The sequence below is a fragment of the Caretta caretta genome, chromosome 2 (assembly GCF_965140235.1).
Source record: "Caretta caretta isolate rCarCar2 chromosome 2, rCarCar1.hap1, whole genome shotgun sequence".
Classification (NCBI taxonomy): Eukaryota; Metazoa; Chordata; order Testudines; family Cheloniidae; genus Caretta; species Caretta caretta.
This window is the reverse complement of record NC_134207.1, coordinates 59465690-59487363: the sequence shown is the minus strand read 5'-3', so window position 1 is coordinate 59487363 and position 21674 is coordinate 59465690. Positions and strand designations below refer to the sequence as shown.

Below are 21674 nucleotides of genomic sequence, written 5' to 3'. Positions count from 1 at the left end.
TTGTCATCAAAAATAATAATATAAAATGAGCACTGTACACTTTGTATTCTGTGTTGTAATGGAAATCAATATATTTGAAAATGTAGAAAAACATCCAAAATATTTAATAAATTTCAATTGGTATTTTATTTTTTTAAACAGTGCGATTAATCACGATTCATTTTTTAATCGCGATTCTTTTTTTTTTTTTAGTCAATCACATGAGTTAACTGCGATTAATCGACAGTCTTAATATAAACCCAAATCAAACTGTATTCGTTAAGGATAGATAAATGTCAGACAATATTTGGAATCATCCATAATGCCAGATCAAAAAGATCCATTTTTTTTTTATCATCACTTGATCCACAGAAAGCTTCTGATAGACTAGAGTAGAGCTTTTTGTTTCAAGTCCTGTCCCAGATGAACATTGGCACCTTAGTTCCTTAAATGGATACACATTCTTTATATCAATTCAAAAGCAGTGGTGCAATTTAACAGCATTAAATCTGCCCTGTTTGAATTACACAGAAGGAGTAGGAAAAGATGTCCATTGTCTTCTTTACTTTTTGCATTGGCCATGTAGCCTTTTGCACAGCGGATAAAGAATAATGAATTTATCACAGGAATAAAACTTGAAGGAACACATCAGAAAATAGCTTTATATATGCCGATATATTATTTTTATTTAACACAAAAGTTTCCCTAAAATTAGTGTCTAAGAAAATCCATGACTTTGGGAAAGCATTTGGATTTAAAGTACATTACACCAAATCTGAAATGCTAGCTATCAATTTGCCAGATTCTCAGAAGTCATTCCTCTAGAAAACATTTGGGTACAAGAACCCTGAGAATTCAAATCTCAAACAGTGTAAAAGAGCTCTATGATTTAAATGTCAACCCACGACTTCAGCAAATGAAAAAAATCTGGAGGGCTGAGGGGGAAGTATATACTTTCTTGGTTAGGAAGAATAGTCTTAGTCAAAATGAACATTTCAGCAAGGATATCTTTCTTGGTTTCAAAATCTTTATGTAATCCTCCCAGAGAACATCCTAGGAATACAGAGGATGATAAAATTTATATGAAACCAGAAAAGACCAACTGCATGCAGATATTTTGTACAGACCAATTAAAACAGGATGGACTAGCTGTTCCAAATATTCTATGGTACTAATAAGTCAGCCAGCACAAAGCAATGGTCAGGGGGCTGGGGCACATGACTTTCGAGGACAGGTTGAGGGAACTGGCTTGTTTAGTTTGCAGAAGAGAAGAGTGAGAGGGGATTTGATAGCAGCCTTCAACTACCTGAAGGGCAGGGGGATCCAAAGAGGATGGAGCTCGGCTGTTCTCAGTGGCAAAAGATGACAGAACAAGGAGCAATGGTCTCAAGTTGCAGTGGGGGAGGTCTAGGCTGGATGTTAGGAAACACTATTTCACTAGGAGGGTGGTAAAGCACTGGAATGGGTTACCTAGGGAGGCGGTGGAATCTCCATCCTCAAGAGAGGTTTTTAAGGCCTGGCTTGACAAAGCCCTGGCTGGGATGATTTAGTTGGTGTTGGTCCTGCTTTGAGAAGGGAGTTGGACTAGATGACCTCCTGAGGTCTCTTCCAACCCCAGTCTTCTATGATTCTAGCAGTGGACTGGGGCTCTCTAACTCAGCCAAACACTGGGTCTTTATTGAACAAGAAAATTGTGGTGGTGTAACTATTGCTAGACTACCATGGATTAATTTTTAAAAATCATGCTCTCCAGAAATTTATACATATCCTTTAGCAAAGGCTACTCCATGGGTTAGGGATAGAACTAGATATAAGATAAACTTTTCTCCCTCATCAATGATACCCATTGCAAATAATCCAGATCTTAACCCAAATTATGAACCACACAGTTTTAAAGATTAGGAGAACCATGGAATGAATATTTTTGGCCAGCTACTCAGTAAAGAAACTTTTCGAACCTATTTAGAGATCAAAACTAACTTGAAATGACCCACTCTCCCTTTGTACCTTTCAAGTTAGGCAGTACTTTCAAGTTAGGCAGTAAGTTGTTTTATACGAAAAGCTCACGTTAGTAGAAATGATGGCGACTGGTCAATTAGGGGAAAAAATATAACTAATTTGTATTAATCTTTACAGATAACTTTCTTAACAAAAAAATCCATATATGATACACTGGGAAAAGGACCTGGATAGACAAATTACACCAGAGGAATAGGATTTGATCTGAAAAAGAGGAACAGCAACCTCAATCTGTCGCATGGTCAAAGAATATTTCTTTAAAATACTGTTTCAATGGTTTCTTATACCAGTCAGATTTTTAAAAAAAAAACAAACCCATAGAGATTGAATGACGATAAATGTTGGAAACGTTGTGGTGAAAGAAGTCTGTATGCATTAATGGTAGACATGCTTCCCCAAAGTAATGGTTTTCTTTAGACATTGATGTTATCTGTAAACAAATATCAACAACTGTTAGATATTTATTACCAAATGATCCTTTGGTTCTGTCTCGCTGCTATGAATGGGAGAGGAAACTGAGAGACAACTGTGGCCATTTTGCCCTTTATGCACTAACAAGGGAAGCTTAGAGGGGCACACAGGGTGCAGGTGTGCCCTGACAGAAACTGGCATTCAGAGATTTCAATCTTGTGCACGGGGTGCATGCACATCTAGAGTAGGAGCCACACAGACAATTCTAGAAAGAGAAGAATATTTAGCCTTTATGTAGCCATTTACTTCTTCAAAATACTAATGAACCACTTCTTCAAAACACAAGTTATCTACCTGGGTCCAAGCTGATCAGGGCATTCCTTGCGCTTTCTTGACTCTGCCCTGGATGGGTCAGAGGAATTTTCTCCTATCCCACTCATCTTGAACACATATCAGCAACTACAAAAAAGAAGGGGGAAAGGGTTAGAGTGGATGGACATCTTTTCTTCTTGTCTATACTTTTTTCTCTCTCCATATGCGACTTCATTTTCACTTTGCAAATCCATTTAACTCTGTAAAGTGTTTTGTGATATAGTTTCGCTGAAAGATGCTATGAAAATAAAAATATTGTATTTGGAGTCTTTCAAAATCTACACAGCAACTTCCCTACAATAAATTTTTCGATGGGCAAGTAAAACACAAGAGAATCTTGTGCCTGGACTGATGAATTTCAATGGCAATTTTGCAAGGTTGAACAAGGAAAGAGGGAAAAAAAATATAGGTTTCAGAATAGCAGCCGTGTTAGTCTGTATCTGCAAAACGAAAGGGAGTACTTGTGGCACCTTAAAGACTAACAAATTTATTTGAGCATAAGCTTTCGTGAGCTACAGCTCACTTCATCAGATGCATGTAGTGGAAAATACAGTGGGGAGATTTTATATACACAGAGAACATGAAACAATGGGTGTTACCATACACACAGTAACAAGAGTGATCAGGTAAGGTGAGCTATTACCAGCAGGAGAGTGGGGGGCGGGGAGGGGGGAACCTTTTGTAGTGATAATCAAGGTGGGCCATTTCTAGCAGTTGACAAGAACATGTGAGGAACAGTAGTGGGAGTGGGGGTGGGGGGAGGAATAAACATGGGGAAATAATTTTACTTTGTGTAATGACACATCCACTCCCAGTCTTTATTCAAGCCTCAGTTAATTGTATCCAGTTTGCAAATTAATTCCAAACACCCATTGTTTCATGTTCTCTGTGTATATAAAATCTCCCCACTGTATTTTCCACTACATGCATCCAATGAAGTGAGCTGTTGCTCACGAAAGCTTATGCTCAAATAAATTGATTAGTCTCTAAGGTGCCACAAGTACTCCTTTTTGCAGAAAAAATATAGTGTCAGAACAAGAAAAATATGTCAGAAATGAAACAGAACTGACCTAAAAAGGGGGCACGTAGCTTTAGTTAAAAAGTTAAAATATCAAGCTTACACAAGTCTGCATGTGGTATCATGGAATGAGTATGACAACAACAACTGCTATAACCAATTAACATAGATTTAATAATTCTACATCCAAAATTAAATGTACTTCAGAGGGCAAATAACCTGTAAAACCATAAGGCACTAGAGCAACACACACACTGGTAATATTTGTGTCACAGTAACGCCTAGAAGCCCCAGTGAAGAATCAGCAGAGCCCTGAGCGGATACAAAAATGTAGATCCACATTCAATCCACATGCACAGTAATTAAATTGTATCTGACCTGCTATCTGAACTCCACCTTTTATATGAATCTACATCCGCATCTGCACACCACCAGCATCCTCCAGAAAAGTAGTTTCTCAGCTAGACATCTGTGGCCTCCTGGGGAGCCACCAACCAGTTTCAGGGGGTGTGCAGGGGGCACCAGGGTACCAGCCCCTTGGACAGACCCCCTGTGATGGGGTGGACTAGGTCCAGAAGCCCCCTGCTGGAAGCCTTGTGGCCCTGCCTCAACCCACCCCAGAAAAGGGCAGTAGAGAGGTTTAAGTCGTGTATAAACTTCATGAGGGCTCTCTGCATAAGGGTGACTTTCACCCCAGTCCTTGGGGCTGAAGTAGCAAAAGACTAAGCCTCCTCTAAAGCAGCTTTGCACTGTCTTAAGACTAGAGTTCTTGCGGCTGTCTACTTTGTGAGAAAAGAAAAGGCAGCTTCTCTTTGCAATCTCATATTGCTAAGCTCAATTTCCTGCTAGAAAACCTGGATGAAAATGTGACTGGGGGTTTCTTTAGTATCTATAACTTAGAAAAAAGAAAAGGAGGACTTGTGGCACCTTAGAGACTAACAAATTTATCTGAGCATAAGCTTTCGTGAGCTACAGCTCACTATGCATCCAATGAAGTGAGCTGTAGCTCACGAAAGCTCATGCTCAAATAAATTGGTTAGTCTCTAAGGTGCCACAAGTACTCCTTTTCTTTTTGCGAATACAGACTAACACGGCTGCTACTCTGAAACCTATAACTTAGTAGTGCTTGTTATTCTATCATGATGCTTAAAAACTGGTACATTAACTATGGGGGGAATTTTGAATTGTTTGATACAGTGATTTGTAGATTTCTGAGATATTTATACAGTCACATTTTCATCCAGGAAACAAAAGCTTTGGGGCCTTTAGAGATGCTATACTAAATCTGGCATTAAGTAATATTCAGGTTTTGCCAACCACCCGAATAAGCTTTTGCCCACATGTATTGTGTAGAACTATTAGCAGGATATGCAGCACACTTTTTAAAAACAAACTAGTCCTCTTTTTTAATAGTGGAGCCCTCCCTTAACAAATACAATAAAAATGGTGCAAAAAATCTGGCCAACTTTCCACATATAGGAAGAAATAAAGATGGTCACCTGTGTTTATTTTTCTTAAACAGCTATAGGACTGTCACGATCCAGATCTAAAATGATCTGTCCTTACACAAAATTAAAATATCTGGTTTGCAACAGCAGAACTTTTAATCATGTTCCTGTCAAATATTGCTACTGTCAGTTAGAAACGGCTAACTGACTACTTGTAATTCCACATCACTGGAGACATCATTTGATCGGGTTCTAGCACAAGACAGGTCGGGGTCCCCTTTGCTAGCACTTAAAATTTTTGGCCCTTGTGATAGGGTGTACCGGGTCCGTTGGGGCCCTCCGGAAGGTCCTGCAGTCCCTATCACACCATGCCCCCAGAGAAAGGGCAGTAGAGCTGGGTTCTCTAAGCTGCAGGGGAGGCAGCCAATCAGAGCCCAGCAGGCTCATATGAAAGGAGTTGCAGGACCTGGACAGCTCAGTTGCTGGCTGGAGCCAGAGAAGGAAGAATGGTGTTCCTGGGTGTTTGAAGAAACTGCAGCAGCTGGACAGAGCAGTCACTGGCTGGGACCAGGAGTGGAAGGCTGGGAGAGTCCATAGGTAAAGAGATTGGGGAGAAACCTAAACAGGGATAGGACTGTGAAGCTCTCCAGGCACAGAGGCCTGGGAGAAAGAACCGTGAGAAAACACGGCAAAGACCATGGGCAGTGGGTGACCTGCCAGCTCAGGGAGGCTAGCCCCCAGCTGGCCCCATCCCTCCCCTCCACTGCTGAAGCACAGAGCTGCCCCTTCCCGTGGCTGCCAGCCCCCTCCCCAAGCGTCAGGCGGGCGGTGCATGCCCCCAAGCACCCCCAGCCCTCCTCCCCTGAACACAGGGCAGTCAATGCCGGCAGCTCTCCCCTCCCCCCAAGCAGCCCCGCCACCCCAAGTCCCGGCTTCGGCCACCCTAGCCCAAGCATGCTTCCATAGAAATAGCCAGCCTGCCTGGGCTGGGGCCAAAGAGGAAGGGCAAGCCGGAGTGGGCCTTCCGAGCAGAGTGTGGGTGGGGCCACGCCGGGCGGTTTGGGGCAGCGTAGCTTCCCACAGCCTATGATATGCACCGCCCATGGCAAAAACTGTTAACAGACTCTCTAGGTAAGAAGGCCTGGGAGAGACCCTGCTTAAACAGGGAACAGGCCCAGGACTCAAGAAGCTGATGGGACAGAGTAGGAAGCAGCCCAGGGAATGCAATAATAGCCGTTAGTGAAGGAAGCAGCATATGGCTGTTAGTCATGGGTCCCTGGGTTGAGACCCGGAATAGTGGACGGGCCCAGGTCCCCCCACCAGCCACAGGCAGAGTGGCCAAAGGTTGAGGAGGCAACAAGTTTCGTTTGGAGCCCGAGAAGGGGGCAATACCTGAAGTGGTTACATTAATCAGGCCCAGAGACGGGACTGAGGGCCTTGGAGAGGGCTAACCATTTGTTGGATTGGGTTACCATAGAAGGGGTCGGTTTTGTTTGTTTCACATACAGACCATGTGTGACTCAGCTGGAGGTCTGAGTTGCTGAAGACCTACTGCAAAGTAGAGAGTGCAGGCAAGAACCTGGCCAGCAGGAGGTGCTTACAAGGAGCAAGTGGCCATTACAGCCCTGAACCATCAGTTGTGTCAGTGCCTGATGGACTGTTCAATTATTCTGTTCCTTGACAAGTGAGAATCAAACTTCAAGCATAATTTATGTCAGAACTGGTATATTTTTATATACGTAACAGAATGACCAAAAATGTGGTTTTCAAAAGTGTTTGGCATGAGGGAATCCAGCCAATCAAGATCTTCAGAGAAGTCAAAATACAGATAGGTTATTTTCTCATTTCTAAAGAGGCTAGTTTACAGTTTTGGAGACCAAAATGCTCAAGGGAAATTTCCATAAATTCTCTAATTCAAATGAACAAGCAATGCCTGAAGCGGTTTAATGTAACTTGGAAAACCGTGGAGACTTCCTGAAGCTCTCTCCACCCAACAAGAGGTGGGAGAGTTGTAGAAAACATAGTTCAGGTAGGGACATTTCTTACAGGTGTATATGCACTCAGTACCGACATTGGAATTCTCACTGGTGATGAAAGGGTGGACGCCATCAAATTTCTTGCTGCCAATAGAGTTGGTACCACTGACTCTTGGTGCCGGAACAGACTGTGCAGATGACATTTGTGTTGATGGAGCCAATACTGATATGGATAGCTCTATTGTCAATGCCAAGAGCCCAGAAAGCAGCATTGCACCAATAGTGCAGACAACTGTGAGGGACTGTTCTTTAGCTGGTACAGATCAATTTGGCAGAGGGACCATAATCAGGCCTTCTGCTATCCCTTGACAAGGTTGAGTAAGGTGATCTCTGCCTCTTTTTCTTAGAGGTCCCTCAGATGGTGACCTGCACTTATGATTTTTGAAAAAGTACTGATGTCTTACCCCTCTCAAACAAGGACTTGGGAGGTGGAACTTCTGCAGAGTATACTGAAGAGGGAGAAGCCCAGGAACTGGAAGCAGAGCCAGTGCTCACCAGTGTACTCTTGGAAGAAGATTGCTGGACAGTGGCTCCTGTTTACCTGGATCTGGGGCAGGTCTCAAAGGTTTATCCAAAAGAAAATATTTCAAGTGGGTGTCTCACTTTCTGAATTCATTTTGAAAACAAACAGCAAATAGACCATTTGCTCATGATGTGCCCCTTACCTAAACAACAAACTTTTTGAGTGGCTATTTTTAAGGGGCATAGCTGCTTCACTTGTTTGTTCAGCCATGAGCACCCGGTACAGGGTAACAGAAAAAAGGGCAAAAATCTTACTCAGTAGGAAACCTAATAACCAACACTAACATAACTGTATATACTTTAATATAACTATCCTAAAAGCTATTTACACAATTTTTAGAACTAGCTATACAAATATGTAAGAGTCAAAGGACACTGCATACAGTTCTCTTTCAGCTATTGGAGGTAAGAAGGAACTGAGAAGTAGTTGGTGCTGCTCTGCCCTTTTATGCCTTCGGGAGGTGGATCAAAGGGAACTGAGAGCACAGGCATGGGCCAAAAGATGCCGATCTCTGGTGTATATATACTCAAGACAAGCCCTTGAAGAAGCTGGTTGATCTGGAAAGCTGGTTGACCTTTCATGAAATTATAGCATAACTCAGAGTGTCAGTCACAATGAGTCTAGCTGAAGATATGTACAAATGTGCACACTGTCTCCCAAGACAAATTAATAGATTCCAAAGCCAGAAGGGACCACTGTCATCATCTAGTCTGACCTCTTCTATAACAAAGACCATAGAATTTCACCAGAATAATTCCTGGATCATCTCTCTACTGAAGTGTACTGCAATACTGGGGTGGCTAATATAATAGATCTTTATTGCAAGCACATTCACAAAGTACTGCTGTACTAGCAGCATATTTAAGCCCTGCAAAGGAGTCTCAGTTGCTAGAAGAAAAGGAGTACTTGTGGCACCTTAGAGACTAACCAATTTATTTGAGCATGAGCTTTCATGAGCTACAGCTCACTTCATCGGATGCAGTGAGCTGTAGCTCACGAAAGCTCATGCTCAAATAAATTGGTTAGTCTCTAAGGTGCCACAAGTACTCCTTTTCTTTTTGCGAATACAGACTAACACGGCTGTTACTCTGAAATCAGTTGCTAGAAGTGAGCCAAGGAAAGAGAAACGTACCTAATACACCCCTAAGAGAACTGTGGCACGAACTAAAGATGATTTGACGCAGTGTCAGTTCAAAACGTGTATGATGATGGCTCCATTCCAATAGAAATCTTATTCACTGATCAGGGTCAGAAAAACATGGAAGCAGAACATTTCAGATATTATTTGGTCTGTGCATGAAACTCAACTGATGCCTCAAAGTGTCCAAAAACTTTTGAAAGCCTAGGGGACTCCCTGCCTACTTAATGCTATAAGTACAAATTCCAAGAGTAGGAATCAGGTAAATGCTATCTTCAGAGAAATTCCTTTACACAAATACATAAAATCACAGAATGATTTTCAGACTTTCAGTGGGTATCCTGAAAAGTAATAAAAGGGAAGGATACAGGTGGGATCTCAGAAAACATAAAAAAGCAAATTAGAATATGTACAAGGGAGATCACCTCATATAGGGTATTGAGCTTACTTCTAAGAAAACAAACTATTTCTGGGGGACTAAAGTTCAGTTTGAGACAGCACACCCTGCCAAGTCAGATTCTGCTCTCAGAATGACAACAGCGTAATTCTAGAGGAATTCCATTGGAGTCTTTGCAGTCAGTTCTTTGGAGGGAACCATATAAATTACAATTGTATCTCCCTGTAATCCGACACAAGGAAAATGTGGTATCATTTACCAGGAAACTAGCTACCTTCTGCCTCCTCCCCCAAGTTAAATATAATAATAGTTTTGAAAAAATAGTTTGTATTTTACTTTCACCTACTCAGGATAGGTTTACAAACCACTAAATTTGTTTCATCGCAATATTATCAGCTTGCTCGTTGAATGAATTATTTGTGTAAGTGGAGATTTTTTTTTTTTTTAAATCATCATAAAGTTTTTAAAAAGCCTTCTCTGGAAATCCACAATCTACAAGCATTCCTCCCCCCTTCAGCCCCCAAACATTAAATCTCTTGCCCATATTCATTATCCTATATACCACCTCCTCCTTCCTGGTTATTTATTATTATTAATTTTTATAGCAACCAAAGTTGTGCTGGGAATTTCACAGAAGACATAGAAAGCTATGGTCCCCAACTGAAAAACACTACAACTAAAATCAGCTTTTCAGTATAAATTCCTTAGACACTAACCGGGGGGTGGGGGGAGGGGGGGTCCTAGAAATTTTAACCATATGTTTTTAAAATGTTCTTCCTAGTATCTCTCAAAACACCATTGCCTGTACCAGTAAATACCAGATCAGAAAACTCAGAATTCAAACTTGCAAGCCCTAAATCTGTCCTGGATACATGGGAACTCAAACCAAAGTCACTGAGAGCAGAACTACCTATAAGACCAAATCTTACAGTTTTTATTCAGACAAAACTTCCATAGAGTCAGTTACAGCACATTATCATGACAGCAGAAGCAGCACCAATTAAGCACTTCTCACTTCATCCCTCCTCTCCCCCAGCTCTCAGGAATTTCTAGAGGGACAGCTGTAAGTAAAAGTTACTTCAAAATAATTGAACAGTTCAGTTTGTTGTTTAAGAAACAATTAATTTAATGGCTCCTCCTATAGAGCTCCTCTAAAATAGAGGACTAGAACATATGGATTATAATGCAAGAAGATATTCTGAAGTGGAATTTGTTAAGAAAAATAAAGTTCTCTCTAAATTATGCAGTTTGAACTAACCATCTCCAGACAAGCCTTACTCCAAGAAAATCATTACCACATTCTGATTTACACTGATCTTTGTATTATATTTCATTTTAATTATAACTCCAGTATAGTTCTTAGCAAAATGAACTTCACAAGCAAGTTATGAAGGTCAAGGTGAAGAGGTTCAAGTTTATTCTCTTTAGCTGGGAACCGGAGAAGGGCAAACTGAATTGGGAACTAGTGGAGGGAAATTTAAGAGAGTGTTGGGATTAAAAACAGAAATGCTGGCAGTTACTGAGGTAGAAAGGATGGCATTTTTATTAATGAAATAAAAGCTTCATAACAATGCTAGTAAATTAGAAAAGGCACCCTGTTTTGCAAGACATTCATTAAAGTGCCTTGTCAGAATAAACTACAGCACAAGACCAAGGCACCCTCTTTTTAACTTTGAGCAGTTCGGAGCGCTTTACTGTATTCCAAATCTGGGATTCAATATCCCACTAAAAGGGTAATCAAGAATTTTACCTTCAGTGTTTCTAATGGATTTTATCTCAACTCAATATATGGGAATTTATATTTATCCTATAAAAGAAAACAATGTTTAAAATACAGAGCGTACATTTCCCCATCCACTCTGTTTCAGCACCATGGGTGTGAGCATTAAAAAATCTTGTTAATTTCAGTCTCATTTCTCTGATTGTTAAATGCAAATCACAAAAACAGAAAATAACATGAGTAAACTCTTGGGCAGTATGTGCTAGTAATTATAGTCATTGAGAGCAATCTAGTTTCTACCAGATGTTGGGAGGTTGTGAAAGGACAGAGCTGGCAAGAGGTTTAAATTCATTCTTTCTTGTTATCAACAACAAAACAATAGTTTCTGCTTTCATTGTGACAGCACATCCTCCTTCACATCCTCTACCAGCAACCACTGTAAGTTAGAATGCACACACACACAAAAAGTTTTAACCCGATAGTGCAAAGAGCATAAAGTGGTGTTTTAAACACATTCATCTTTCAAGTCAAAAAACAACAACAAACTAAAAATAAAACACAGGGAAGAGGGGGGGAAGGGGTTTCATGGAAAAGACAGGCAGGAAGCAAAAAACCCAGCACAAATCAATTACACAAGTCTTTAGTGCCTCCTCTACCCTTACATTTTCATCATCTGCCATCAACTAACAGCAAATAGCTTAGAGCTTCCAGTACTGAACCTCAGCACCACTGAATCCAGTTAATCATCCAGAGTCAATGTAAAAGAAGATAACGTGCATTTTATCTCTTATCAGTGCAGGTCCTCTTCCAAACAAGGCCTGTTAAATTGTCAGATTTATTATAAGCCTAAAATGCAGTTATAGAATAGATGGGGATAACACCTCAAGAACTACTGCTTCACTATGAAGAGAAGCAAACAAAAGGCAGAGCACCATGACAGGTAAGCAGGTAACAGAACTGCATCCCACCAAGACCCTGACATTAAATACAGATTTAATTGCTAAATACAGTACTTATTTATTACCATTATTGGTGTATTCTGCAGTGTACCCAGTTCTTGATCAAAGAAGCTTACAATTTAAATGCAAGCTCTGGTTACAATTTTCCAGCAGTCTAATTTAAACTGTTCTGAGTCCCACACTACAAAGAATAATTACATTAGTAAACTGTAACAGCTATATCAGTTTTCTTATACTTTTCTGCTTTAGAGTTCACACCACCAGAAGGCTACATTCTTGCTTCAACTCTATTCAAGTACATTATGAGCTCTTTTGCACAAACCAGAATAAAGTGGGAAGCCATATGAAACTTGCTTCTTGCTCCCCAAACTTTTTTTTAAAAAAGAATGTAAGCACTGTGCTTCATCAGCTAATTTATCTAAATCTGTATAAAAATATGGAAACAGAAATATTTTAAATTTTTGCATATACTGTATACCTCCCAACATTTCAAGTAGCTAATATAGGATGCAATGCTACTCAAGTTTGGCCCGTCCACTCTTCTGTCTCCAACTAGAGAGGGGCAGAGAGGTCAAACATGAGTGGTGCTGTGACCCTATGCACCATGCAGTAACATTACTCAGGTTTGGGGGCCCTCTCAAACGTGAGGCTTGGGGCAAGCTGCCCTTCAGCTGGAACAGCAAGTTTGGGGGTCAAAGCAGGGAAGTCCTATGAAAACTGAGACTATAGGGAGGTATGATACTGCACATTTCTACCTCCTGAAAACAGGAAATCACGAGTGTACCAGCTACTAACTTTCCCAGATCTCACAGGAAGTCACTATTAGAAGTAGGGTCGGACCCAGGTCCCTGATTCTTTGCTCCAATGCTCTAGCCACACAATCATGCCTTGCACACAATCATTTACTCACCACAATTATTCAATTTTTTGAGCATAGAGCACTTCTGGCTCCTGGTATATATTCTTTAATGAAGAACACATTCAGAGTTATAAAAAGCAGTCTGAGGCTGCTGACTGCGAAAATATACTGTGTGTGTGTGTGTGTGTGTGTGTGTAAAAAACACACACAGCTTCCAACCCTAGAACAGCTCAAAGAGTTCCTCTGCACGTGAGCGCTCTATTGCGCTGCTCTTACGAAAACACAGCAACAAGAAAGGCACAGACAGGGATTTGGGAACCAGTGAGCTGGGGTAGAAATCAAAGGAAACAAATAAACAAAAAATCAGAAGTATCTAAATATCATCTGTCAAAATTAAACCAAGGTGATTTTTATTGCAAACAGCTTACTGAATCTAAAACCTCCACTGCCACACTACCAAAAAATGTAATAGAAAATAAAGGTTTGGATTTACTAAGCACTCCACCCTCATCCACACACCCCTATTTGCAAACCACATACTCTACAACCAACTCATTACAGCCATCTATTACCACAGAAAATGTATGGAGTTAGGACACACCCGAAACCAAACAATTCTGCCAAAACAAGCAAGATGTCTAATATAAAAGTTGGCTGTGTTATACTACATACCAGGAATACAAACTGATTTATTCAACAAAATGGTCTATTGTATTCCAGAAAACTTTACTATTTTTGCTACAGCTGTAACTACTCAAAACCTTCACGCTTCAAAATTATCACAATTCATACAGGGATACTCTTGCAAGTACACATAATAGTTAAGTAGCAAAACTTGTGAACCTAATTTTTAAGCATTTATATTGAATTATAGGTGTCCCTGTTAATTCTATATTTAGCCACTTCTATCTGAAAGTAACTTCAATGTTTTTACTTAGACAATACAATTTCTTTTAAAAGAAAGCAGTAACATTTAAAAAAGGTTTATGGTAACTATTACCAAATGTGACTTTATATATGCACTGTGCAAACAAGGAATAAAGAGAGGAATATTAGTTATTAGCTAACGTAATGGAGTTTATGTATGTGTTAGAACATTCATCCCTCTCTCTGGGAAACTCTGGGAAAGTTGGCTCCAGCACCTGCCTCATATTTTTGTTCAGTCCAAGAGCTATAGCAGACTATAAACAAATGTTTAAGCTAAAGGTTCCTTCTTCCTCAATATGCTTTTCTCTTACATTTACTTTTGCATAATGGCTTTAAAGTGGTGTATTAGACAGTAACAAGAAGACATATTCCATTTTCAGACTGAAAGCCAATAAATGCTCATGAATTTTTTAGTTGAGAGACACTTCAAGTTGCCACTGGGAAGACTGTGTAATAAACACATTAGGCTGCAAATGGGTAGCAGCAGCTCTTTAACATACACTGTAACAATCAAATAAATGGCTAACATTCATGTTCTGTGTTACAGACAGATATTTAAGAGCACATTCTTTAGCTTTCACCTGAATCTTGAAAGGTAAAAAACTTTCTTTCAGTTATTCAAAACTTCAACTATCACAGCGCTGGCAGCTTTAATCAATGATTCCAAGCAAGCAAAAAATAATAATAAATAATAATAATAACAAAAAATTGTATAATCTGAGATCAACAATATAAAATGGCTTCTACTTTCTGTATTCCCATAGGCTAAATCTCTTAATATAGCCAGTCACTGAGCTGCTTACACGTGAGACTACGTCAGCCAGCTCTAATATGCCCAGGAATAGCAAGACGAGGCTTTAATAAGAGAACAAAGAGTAACATATCACAGAAAGAAAGTTACATTCTTTGCATAACATACATGATTTTTGTTGTCTTAAAGATACAAAACCCTTTTTTGATCAAAACATTACATTCTCAATAAGAAGATGTTAAAGACTATTAAAATAAGATTAGGGAGTCCATACCCTAATATTGCTCATGATTCTGGGTCAAAACTTCAAGATCAGAATTCTACTATCTGACATTATACTGGGAACCATTTCAGATTCTCATTATTCAAATGACAAAAACTGAATCTCAGTTCCACAGGAATAACTGCTGAGATGCCAGGAGCAAAAAAACAGATTTGTATGTGTACAAAGCACTCTTATTCACCCAGTTTGTGACAGTTGTAACCCTATTTAAAACACAAATGTACAAACAAACCCTTCTAGATTGCAGCACACATGGTGACTATCAAGCCATAGCTACAGAAACCGTATTAAGCCTGCAAATATTTTCATTAGAAAGAAAAAAAAATCCTTGAACAGATGTCTTAGGAAATTAGGTGTTTTCTTCTCTAAAGTGTCACAAATGCTAACATTTTTAATGATTAGAATAATTTAGCAGCACAATATTTAAGAGCTACTTAAATTTGAAATAGGTTTTTATGAACAACAAAAGCAGATAGATGAGACAAAATTAATACTGTATTATTGAAAAAAGTGTGTGTTTAAACAGACAGCCTTCAGCTTGAAATGTAAGTCAATTTTAAAAGTGTGTTAAGCGTATTTAAAATACTTAATTGCCACTGAGAACCCATTGCCAGCTTTTATAGATTTACTACCACATTTGCCTGTTTTTTTTTAAAAAAATTTCTCCTCGGTTGATGTTTGGGGGGAAAAAAAAACAACAACAGGGGGAGAAACTGGATCGATTATACAGCGGAAACTGTGGACATGACCATATGTTATATGCTATCAAGTAAAATGGCAGAACCAAGAAGTAGTTTTTCCATTTTAACTCCTTCACTTACCGTAATTTTGAAGGTTACCTATAGCATTAGTAGGTTAATGATTTCAAAATGTGAATTTTAAAATGACATTCTCTGCTTCTTAGACAGAAATGTATGATTGGTCACTGCATGAGAGAAACAGGGGAATTTCACCTGTGACGCACCTCCCAACACTATGGGTATGCCTACACTACATGTTTTTTTAACTCAATTTAACTCAGTGCCAATTAACTCATAGAATCATCATAGAATCATAGAATATCAGGGTTGGAAGGGACCTCAGGAGGTCATCTAGTCCAATCCCCTGCTCAAAGCAGGACCAATCCCCAACTAAATCATCCCAGCCAGGGCTTTGTCAAGCCTGACCTTAAAAACTTCTAAGGAAGGGGATTCCACCACCTCCCTAGGTAACGCATTCCAGTGTTTCACCACCCTCCTAGTGAAAAAGTTTTTCCTAACATCCAACCTAAACCTCTCCCCCTGCAACTTGAGACCATTACTCCTTGTTCTGTCATCAACTACCACTGAGAACAGTCTAGATCCATCCTCTTTGGAACCCCCTTTCAGGTAGTTGAAAGCAGCTATCAAATCCCCCCTCATTCTTCTCTTCCGCAGACTAAACAATCCCAGTTCCCTCAGCCTCTCCTCATAAGTCATGCGTTCCAGTCCCCTAATCATTTTTGTTGCCCTCTGCTGGACTCTTTCCAATTTTTCCACATCCTTCTTGTAGTGTGGGGCCCAAAACTGGACACACTACTCCAGATGAGGCCTCACCAGTGTCGATTAGAGGGGAACGATCACGTCCCTCCATCTGCTGGCAATGCCCCTACATATACATCCCAAAATGCCATTGGCCTTCTTGGCAACAAGGGCACACTGTTGACTCATATCCAGCTTCTCGTCCACTATAACCCCTAGGTCCTTTTCTGCAGAACTGCTGCCTAGCCATTCAGTCCCTAGTCTGTAGCGGTGCATGGGATTCTTCCGTCCTAAGTGCAGGACTCTGCACTTGTCCTTGTTGAGCCTCATCAGATTTCTTTTGGCCCAATCCTCCAATTTGTCTAGGTCCCTCTGTATCCTATCCCTACTCTCCAGCATATCTACCTCTCCTCCCAGGTTAGTGTCAACTCAACTTAACTAACTTATTTGTACATACTCATCTGGAGTTATTCACTTCAGATGAAATCCTTTCTACTCACAGAAAGCCCAAGGGTTAAGGAGGATAAAACCCCCTTGTTACCCTTGGGACAGTAAGTAGGGCAGCCTAACGGGAATAGTAGCCACAGCCCTGCTGAGCCAGTTGCATGGGATGTCATGGTTCTATGTACCTTTGGATCCCATAGCCCAGGGGTGGGCAAACTATGGCCCACAGCTGTATCTGGCCTACGAGCCGTTTTAAGCCAGCTGGCAAGATCCCGCTGGCTCAGCCCTGCTCCGGCCAGAATGTTGGGTCGAGGGCTGCACCATGCGGCTTGGCCCTGCTCTGGCGCTCCGGCCAGGGCGCTGGGTCGAGGGCCGCACCACACGGCTCCCAGAAGCTGCAGCATGGCCCCACTCTGGCTCCTACGCGCTCCAATGGTCCCTTCCTGCACTCCAATGGGAGCTGCAGGGGCGGTGCCTGAGGATTGGGCAGCATGCAGAGCTGCCTGGCCACGCCTCCGCATAGTAGCTGGAGAAGGGACATGCCACTGCTTCCGGTAGCTGCTTAAGATAAGCACTGCTCGGAGCCTGCACCCTGAGCCTCTCCCCATGCCCCAACCACCTGCCCCAGCACTGATCCCCCTCCTGTTCTCCAAACCCCTCGATCACCACCCAGAGCATCCTCCTGCATCCCAAACCTCTCATCCCCAGCCCTACCCCCGAGCCCTCACCCCCAGCCAGAATCTGCACCCCTTCTCCTGCACCCCTGCCCCAGCCCTGATCCCCCTCCCACCCTTCGAACCCCTCGGTCCCAGCTCAGAGCACTCTCCTACACACCAAACCTCTCATCCCCAGCCCCACCCTAGAGTCCACACCTCCAACCAGAGCCCTCACCCCCGCCACACCCCAACCCCAATTCTGTGAGCATTTATGGCCCGCCATACTATTTCTATTCCCCGATGTGGCCCTCGGGCCAAAAAGTTTGCCCACCCCTGCCATAGCCCGAACATGCCTATACCCTTGTACGTAAGTGCCAGTAAAGAGATGCTTTCTGAAGCTCATAATGGACGCACAGACAATCCTGCATAGTCGTTCCGGTCATGGACTCCCCAGTCAGCTCCTATGCCAGGTTTAAGAAGTGCAGAGTGCCTTGCACAAGCCCTCTGCATGAGAGATTAATTTCTCCCTTTTTGCATACCGCTTTTAATAAATTCCAGCCTGGCCACCAAAAAAAGAAAAAAATCACATTCCCTAGTAGCAATATTAGTTATTACATTTTGAAACAGCATGTGTGGTTAGCATTTCCTTTGATTACATTTATAAAGTGTATCAACGTGATTTAATAGTGCTAACGCAATGTCTAGCTGGATCCTAGTGCAGTCCCATTAACAGGCTTTAGACCCCTTCATTTCAAATTCTGATTGCAGAGTATATAGCAAAAGTTCTAATGTTCAGAAACTGCAGATACCATGTGATCTAAATAATACAACATATTTTACCATTTTTATCATTGAGAGTTAATAACCCATCGGACAAAATATTCTCTCTCTCTCTGTCTCACACACACACACAGACACCCCCTTCCAAAGTATGTACTGAGTTGTCCATTCTCTCATCAACACGCACAGGATTTAACTGTACACATCCTCCTAGTATTAAAGGCCCAATTTATGAAAGCATCCTTATTCAGGGATACCTTAACACATGTTTAACTTTAAGGACATGCTTAAACCCCACTGAAATCCATGGGTTTACCACTGAAGTCAATTAAATATTTGCTTCGATTAAAGTCTCTTCTTCTATCTATATGAATGGCTCTGATGTGGGTGACTCACTTAGGCCCCAACACAGAAAAGCACTTACACATGTGCTTAAATCTATTCTATTTAGGAAGGGCATTTAAGCACCTAACTTTAAATACATGTTTAAGCCCCAAAAGCTTTCAAAGAGACTTCAGTGAGACTTAAACTCATGCTCAGTTTGGCATGCGCTTAAGTGCTCTTCCTGAATAAGGAAGCACTTCAGCATGTGCTTAAGTGCTGTCCGGAATCAAAGCCAAAGTGAGTCACCCACAATCAGTGCCATCCATATAGATGGGAAAAGAAACAAAATCTGCAGAGAAAATAACAATGACTTATTCAGAATTACACTGTTAAAGAAACAGAGATCCCAAACATTGTGTAAAACAGACATTGTTTTAATGCCCTTCATTTTTTCAAGTTTCAATCAATGCAAAATTAAAATTAGAAAACAATCTTAACTTAGGCACACATTTGAAATAATCTGTAAGAACCACTCTCATCCATTACAGCATGTATGACCTGGCGAGCAGTACGCTGCCTTGGTAATTATTAAAACGAACGCTACTAAATGTTGATTGCAAATCAGTAAACAAGCATTCAAAACCACAAGCCATTCAAATGTGGACAAAATTTTGTACCCCCACGAGCAGGGCCCTGCATGGATACAAAATTTGTATCCGAATCCAATCTGCAAAAAATGGTCCATGGATATAAATTGGATATCCAAAGATTTGCAGGGCTTTAGATACAAAATTTGTATCTGCATCAGATCCATAAAAATGGTCCACAAGTATCTGCATCCACAGCTGCGGATATCTGCAGATATAAAGCGGCTATCTGTGGATTTGCAGGGCTCTACACACAACAATGCTCAACCAAGGAAGAGATTTTAGGATGACAGTGGGTTTGGTAGTGAAATAAATAAAAACATGATATAAGTCTCCTATTTATAGGGATACCGAGCATGAGCATATACAATGTTCCATAGGCTTTACTATACCCGTCCCATTAACCCAAAAAAACCAAACACCCACCTCTTTTTTTAAACATGAAAAGCAATAGTCACATCTACCAAAAATGGTCAGTGAATCTGTGCTGTACTTTTAATGTTCAAAGAAGAGTTAAATTAGCAATAGTGGGGGGGGAAAGCACTCCATATTCTTTTTAAAAGGAAGTGCTTGACTAAAAGTCTGGATTACACTGCCTTAGAGAGTATTAAATGCATAATATTTGTGACCAGTTGTGATTAAAGTCTTTGAGTAATTTCAGAAGGACACACACACACATAGAGCAAAACAAAAAAACACCCAGGTATTTATATTACAATATAGTTCTCACAGAAGCTTTTACTAGTCTTGCTTTAGACAGCTGCTTGATCAGAACAATTCGTGGACCAATTGTTAATTGAAATGACAAATCCACTGAAGAGCTCAGTCTCTGTTGTCACATACGTGGTCTCTTGTATGAGGGTGTACAAAAAGAGGAAATGAAACTGGAATGGTGAGTACAAGGGTGCAGTAAAGCACACACAAGAGATTTAAATCTCTTAACATAAACTAGGTTTGATTTTGTTTTTTTTAAAAGATCAATTTTCCTCCGACATTTCCACATGCATGTTCCCCCTTTGATTCTTCTGTACATTACCCAAACTGTTATCTGGTTATCCACTAGGTCAAGCACAATCTCGTAACAGAAAGTGAAGAAATAGCCCATTACTGGAAATGTGATGTACCCCAGGAAATTTTTACCTATAGCTTTCAGAGGGTAAAACTTTACCTCCCAATAACAGAAAAGTGCAAGCCAATGAAGCTTTCCCTCTAGCCCTGGCACAATGAAGTGTCCATGAATAAGGACAAACTAAAGAAGAGCCTATGCAGTAAGATGACTCTGGAGGGATTTCCTGGCAGGTACAGTGACCATCACTTTATGCATTTTTCTTTTTCATGTGTCTTCAGTCACCTCAACCAGCACAGCTTGCACCAGATCCTTAAGTCTGGCTCAACTTTCATAATTTGTGGCTTTTTATAACAGCTTTACCAAATACCTTTAATTTATTAATGAAGCTGGCTCCAACTACCAATGTTGCTGTCACACCTCTCCCTTCTTTTCCTCATATGATAGATGCTGAAAATAACCTCCTCAACCTGACATGATCAGGCATGATTATAGCATTTGCTATTAATTAGTGTGGCTTGAAACTCTGGGTTCTAGCAGGATTTTCAAACTAGTCATTTAGCTTGTTTAGACACTGTAAAATTTTTGTTTTTCAAATTACAGGCAGTCCTCAGACTTATGACACCATTGGCTCCTGAAAATCGCGTCTTAAGTAGAAAACATTATAACTCAAATTTCCCATAGGAACAATGTTAGATCGAGTATCGTAAAGTTGAAACCGACTTTGTTGTGAAGTTGAAACAGGATGTCAATTTAAAAACAACGTAAGTGCCGTTCATTGTAACTCGAACATTTTAAAGTCGAGGACTGCCTGCCTAAGAGACTTTTGGGTAATTTTTTCTTCCTCAAATATACGTTAGAGGCTTATCTAGAAGAGATGACAGAATTAAGAGTGGAGGAAAGAAAGATCAAGTGAACTTTGTAAGTTAAATCTCTTTAACTGCTCTTCTAGTTTGATTTTTGAAGCATAACATCTATAGCGGACAATGGACTAAATGAAATTCCTCTGGCCAAGAAAGAATATTTGAAGTCTCAAATACTCCACATACGGTAGTTATTTCTGTAAGAAATAGGAGGACTTATTATAGGGTTGCCAAAAGCCGCATATTATAAGCAACATCCCTTATTTAAATAAAATATAATTATTCCCATACTAAATCAGCACAGGACACCTTTGATCCTATATTTCAACCAGGGTACTGCCGTTGGTTGGCAACTTGACCTGGTGTACAGTGTTGCAATGCCACTTAAATTTGGCCCAGCCACCCCTTCCTCAAGCCTAAGCGGCCTCTGAATTTCTGGGTTTTTGAGTTACAGTGTTGACAACCCTACAAAGTCCTATTAAGCAAATAAAGCAAAATGAACTTTGCCAGCACCAGAATTATACTGCTTATTCAGGAAGCTTCTTTTATTCTAAT

The 21674-nt window shown here is 40.7% G+C and overlaps 1 protein-coding gene across 8 annotated transcripts in view; it reads right to left on the bottom strand.

Moving 5' to 3' along the window:
• The window catches only part of NCOA2 (nuclear receptor coactivator 2), a 256975-nt gene that overhangs the window by 102870 nt on the left and 132431 nt on the right, over positions 1 to 21674 (bottom strand). For all 8 annotated transcript variants that reach the window (XM_075125137.1, XM_048840914.2, XM_048840912.2 and 5 more), the window contains one exon: positions 2764 to 2868. In XM_075125137.1, the coding sequence (XP_074981238.1) occupies positions 2764 to 2849 (86 nt within the window). In that variant the 5' untranslated portion in view covers positions 2850 to 2868. The remainder of the gene's footprint in view (positions 1 to 2763; positions 2869 to 21674) is intronic.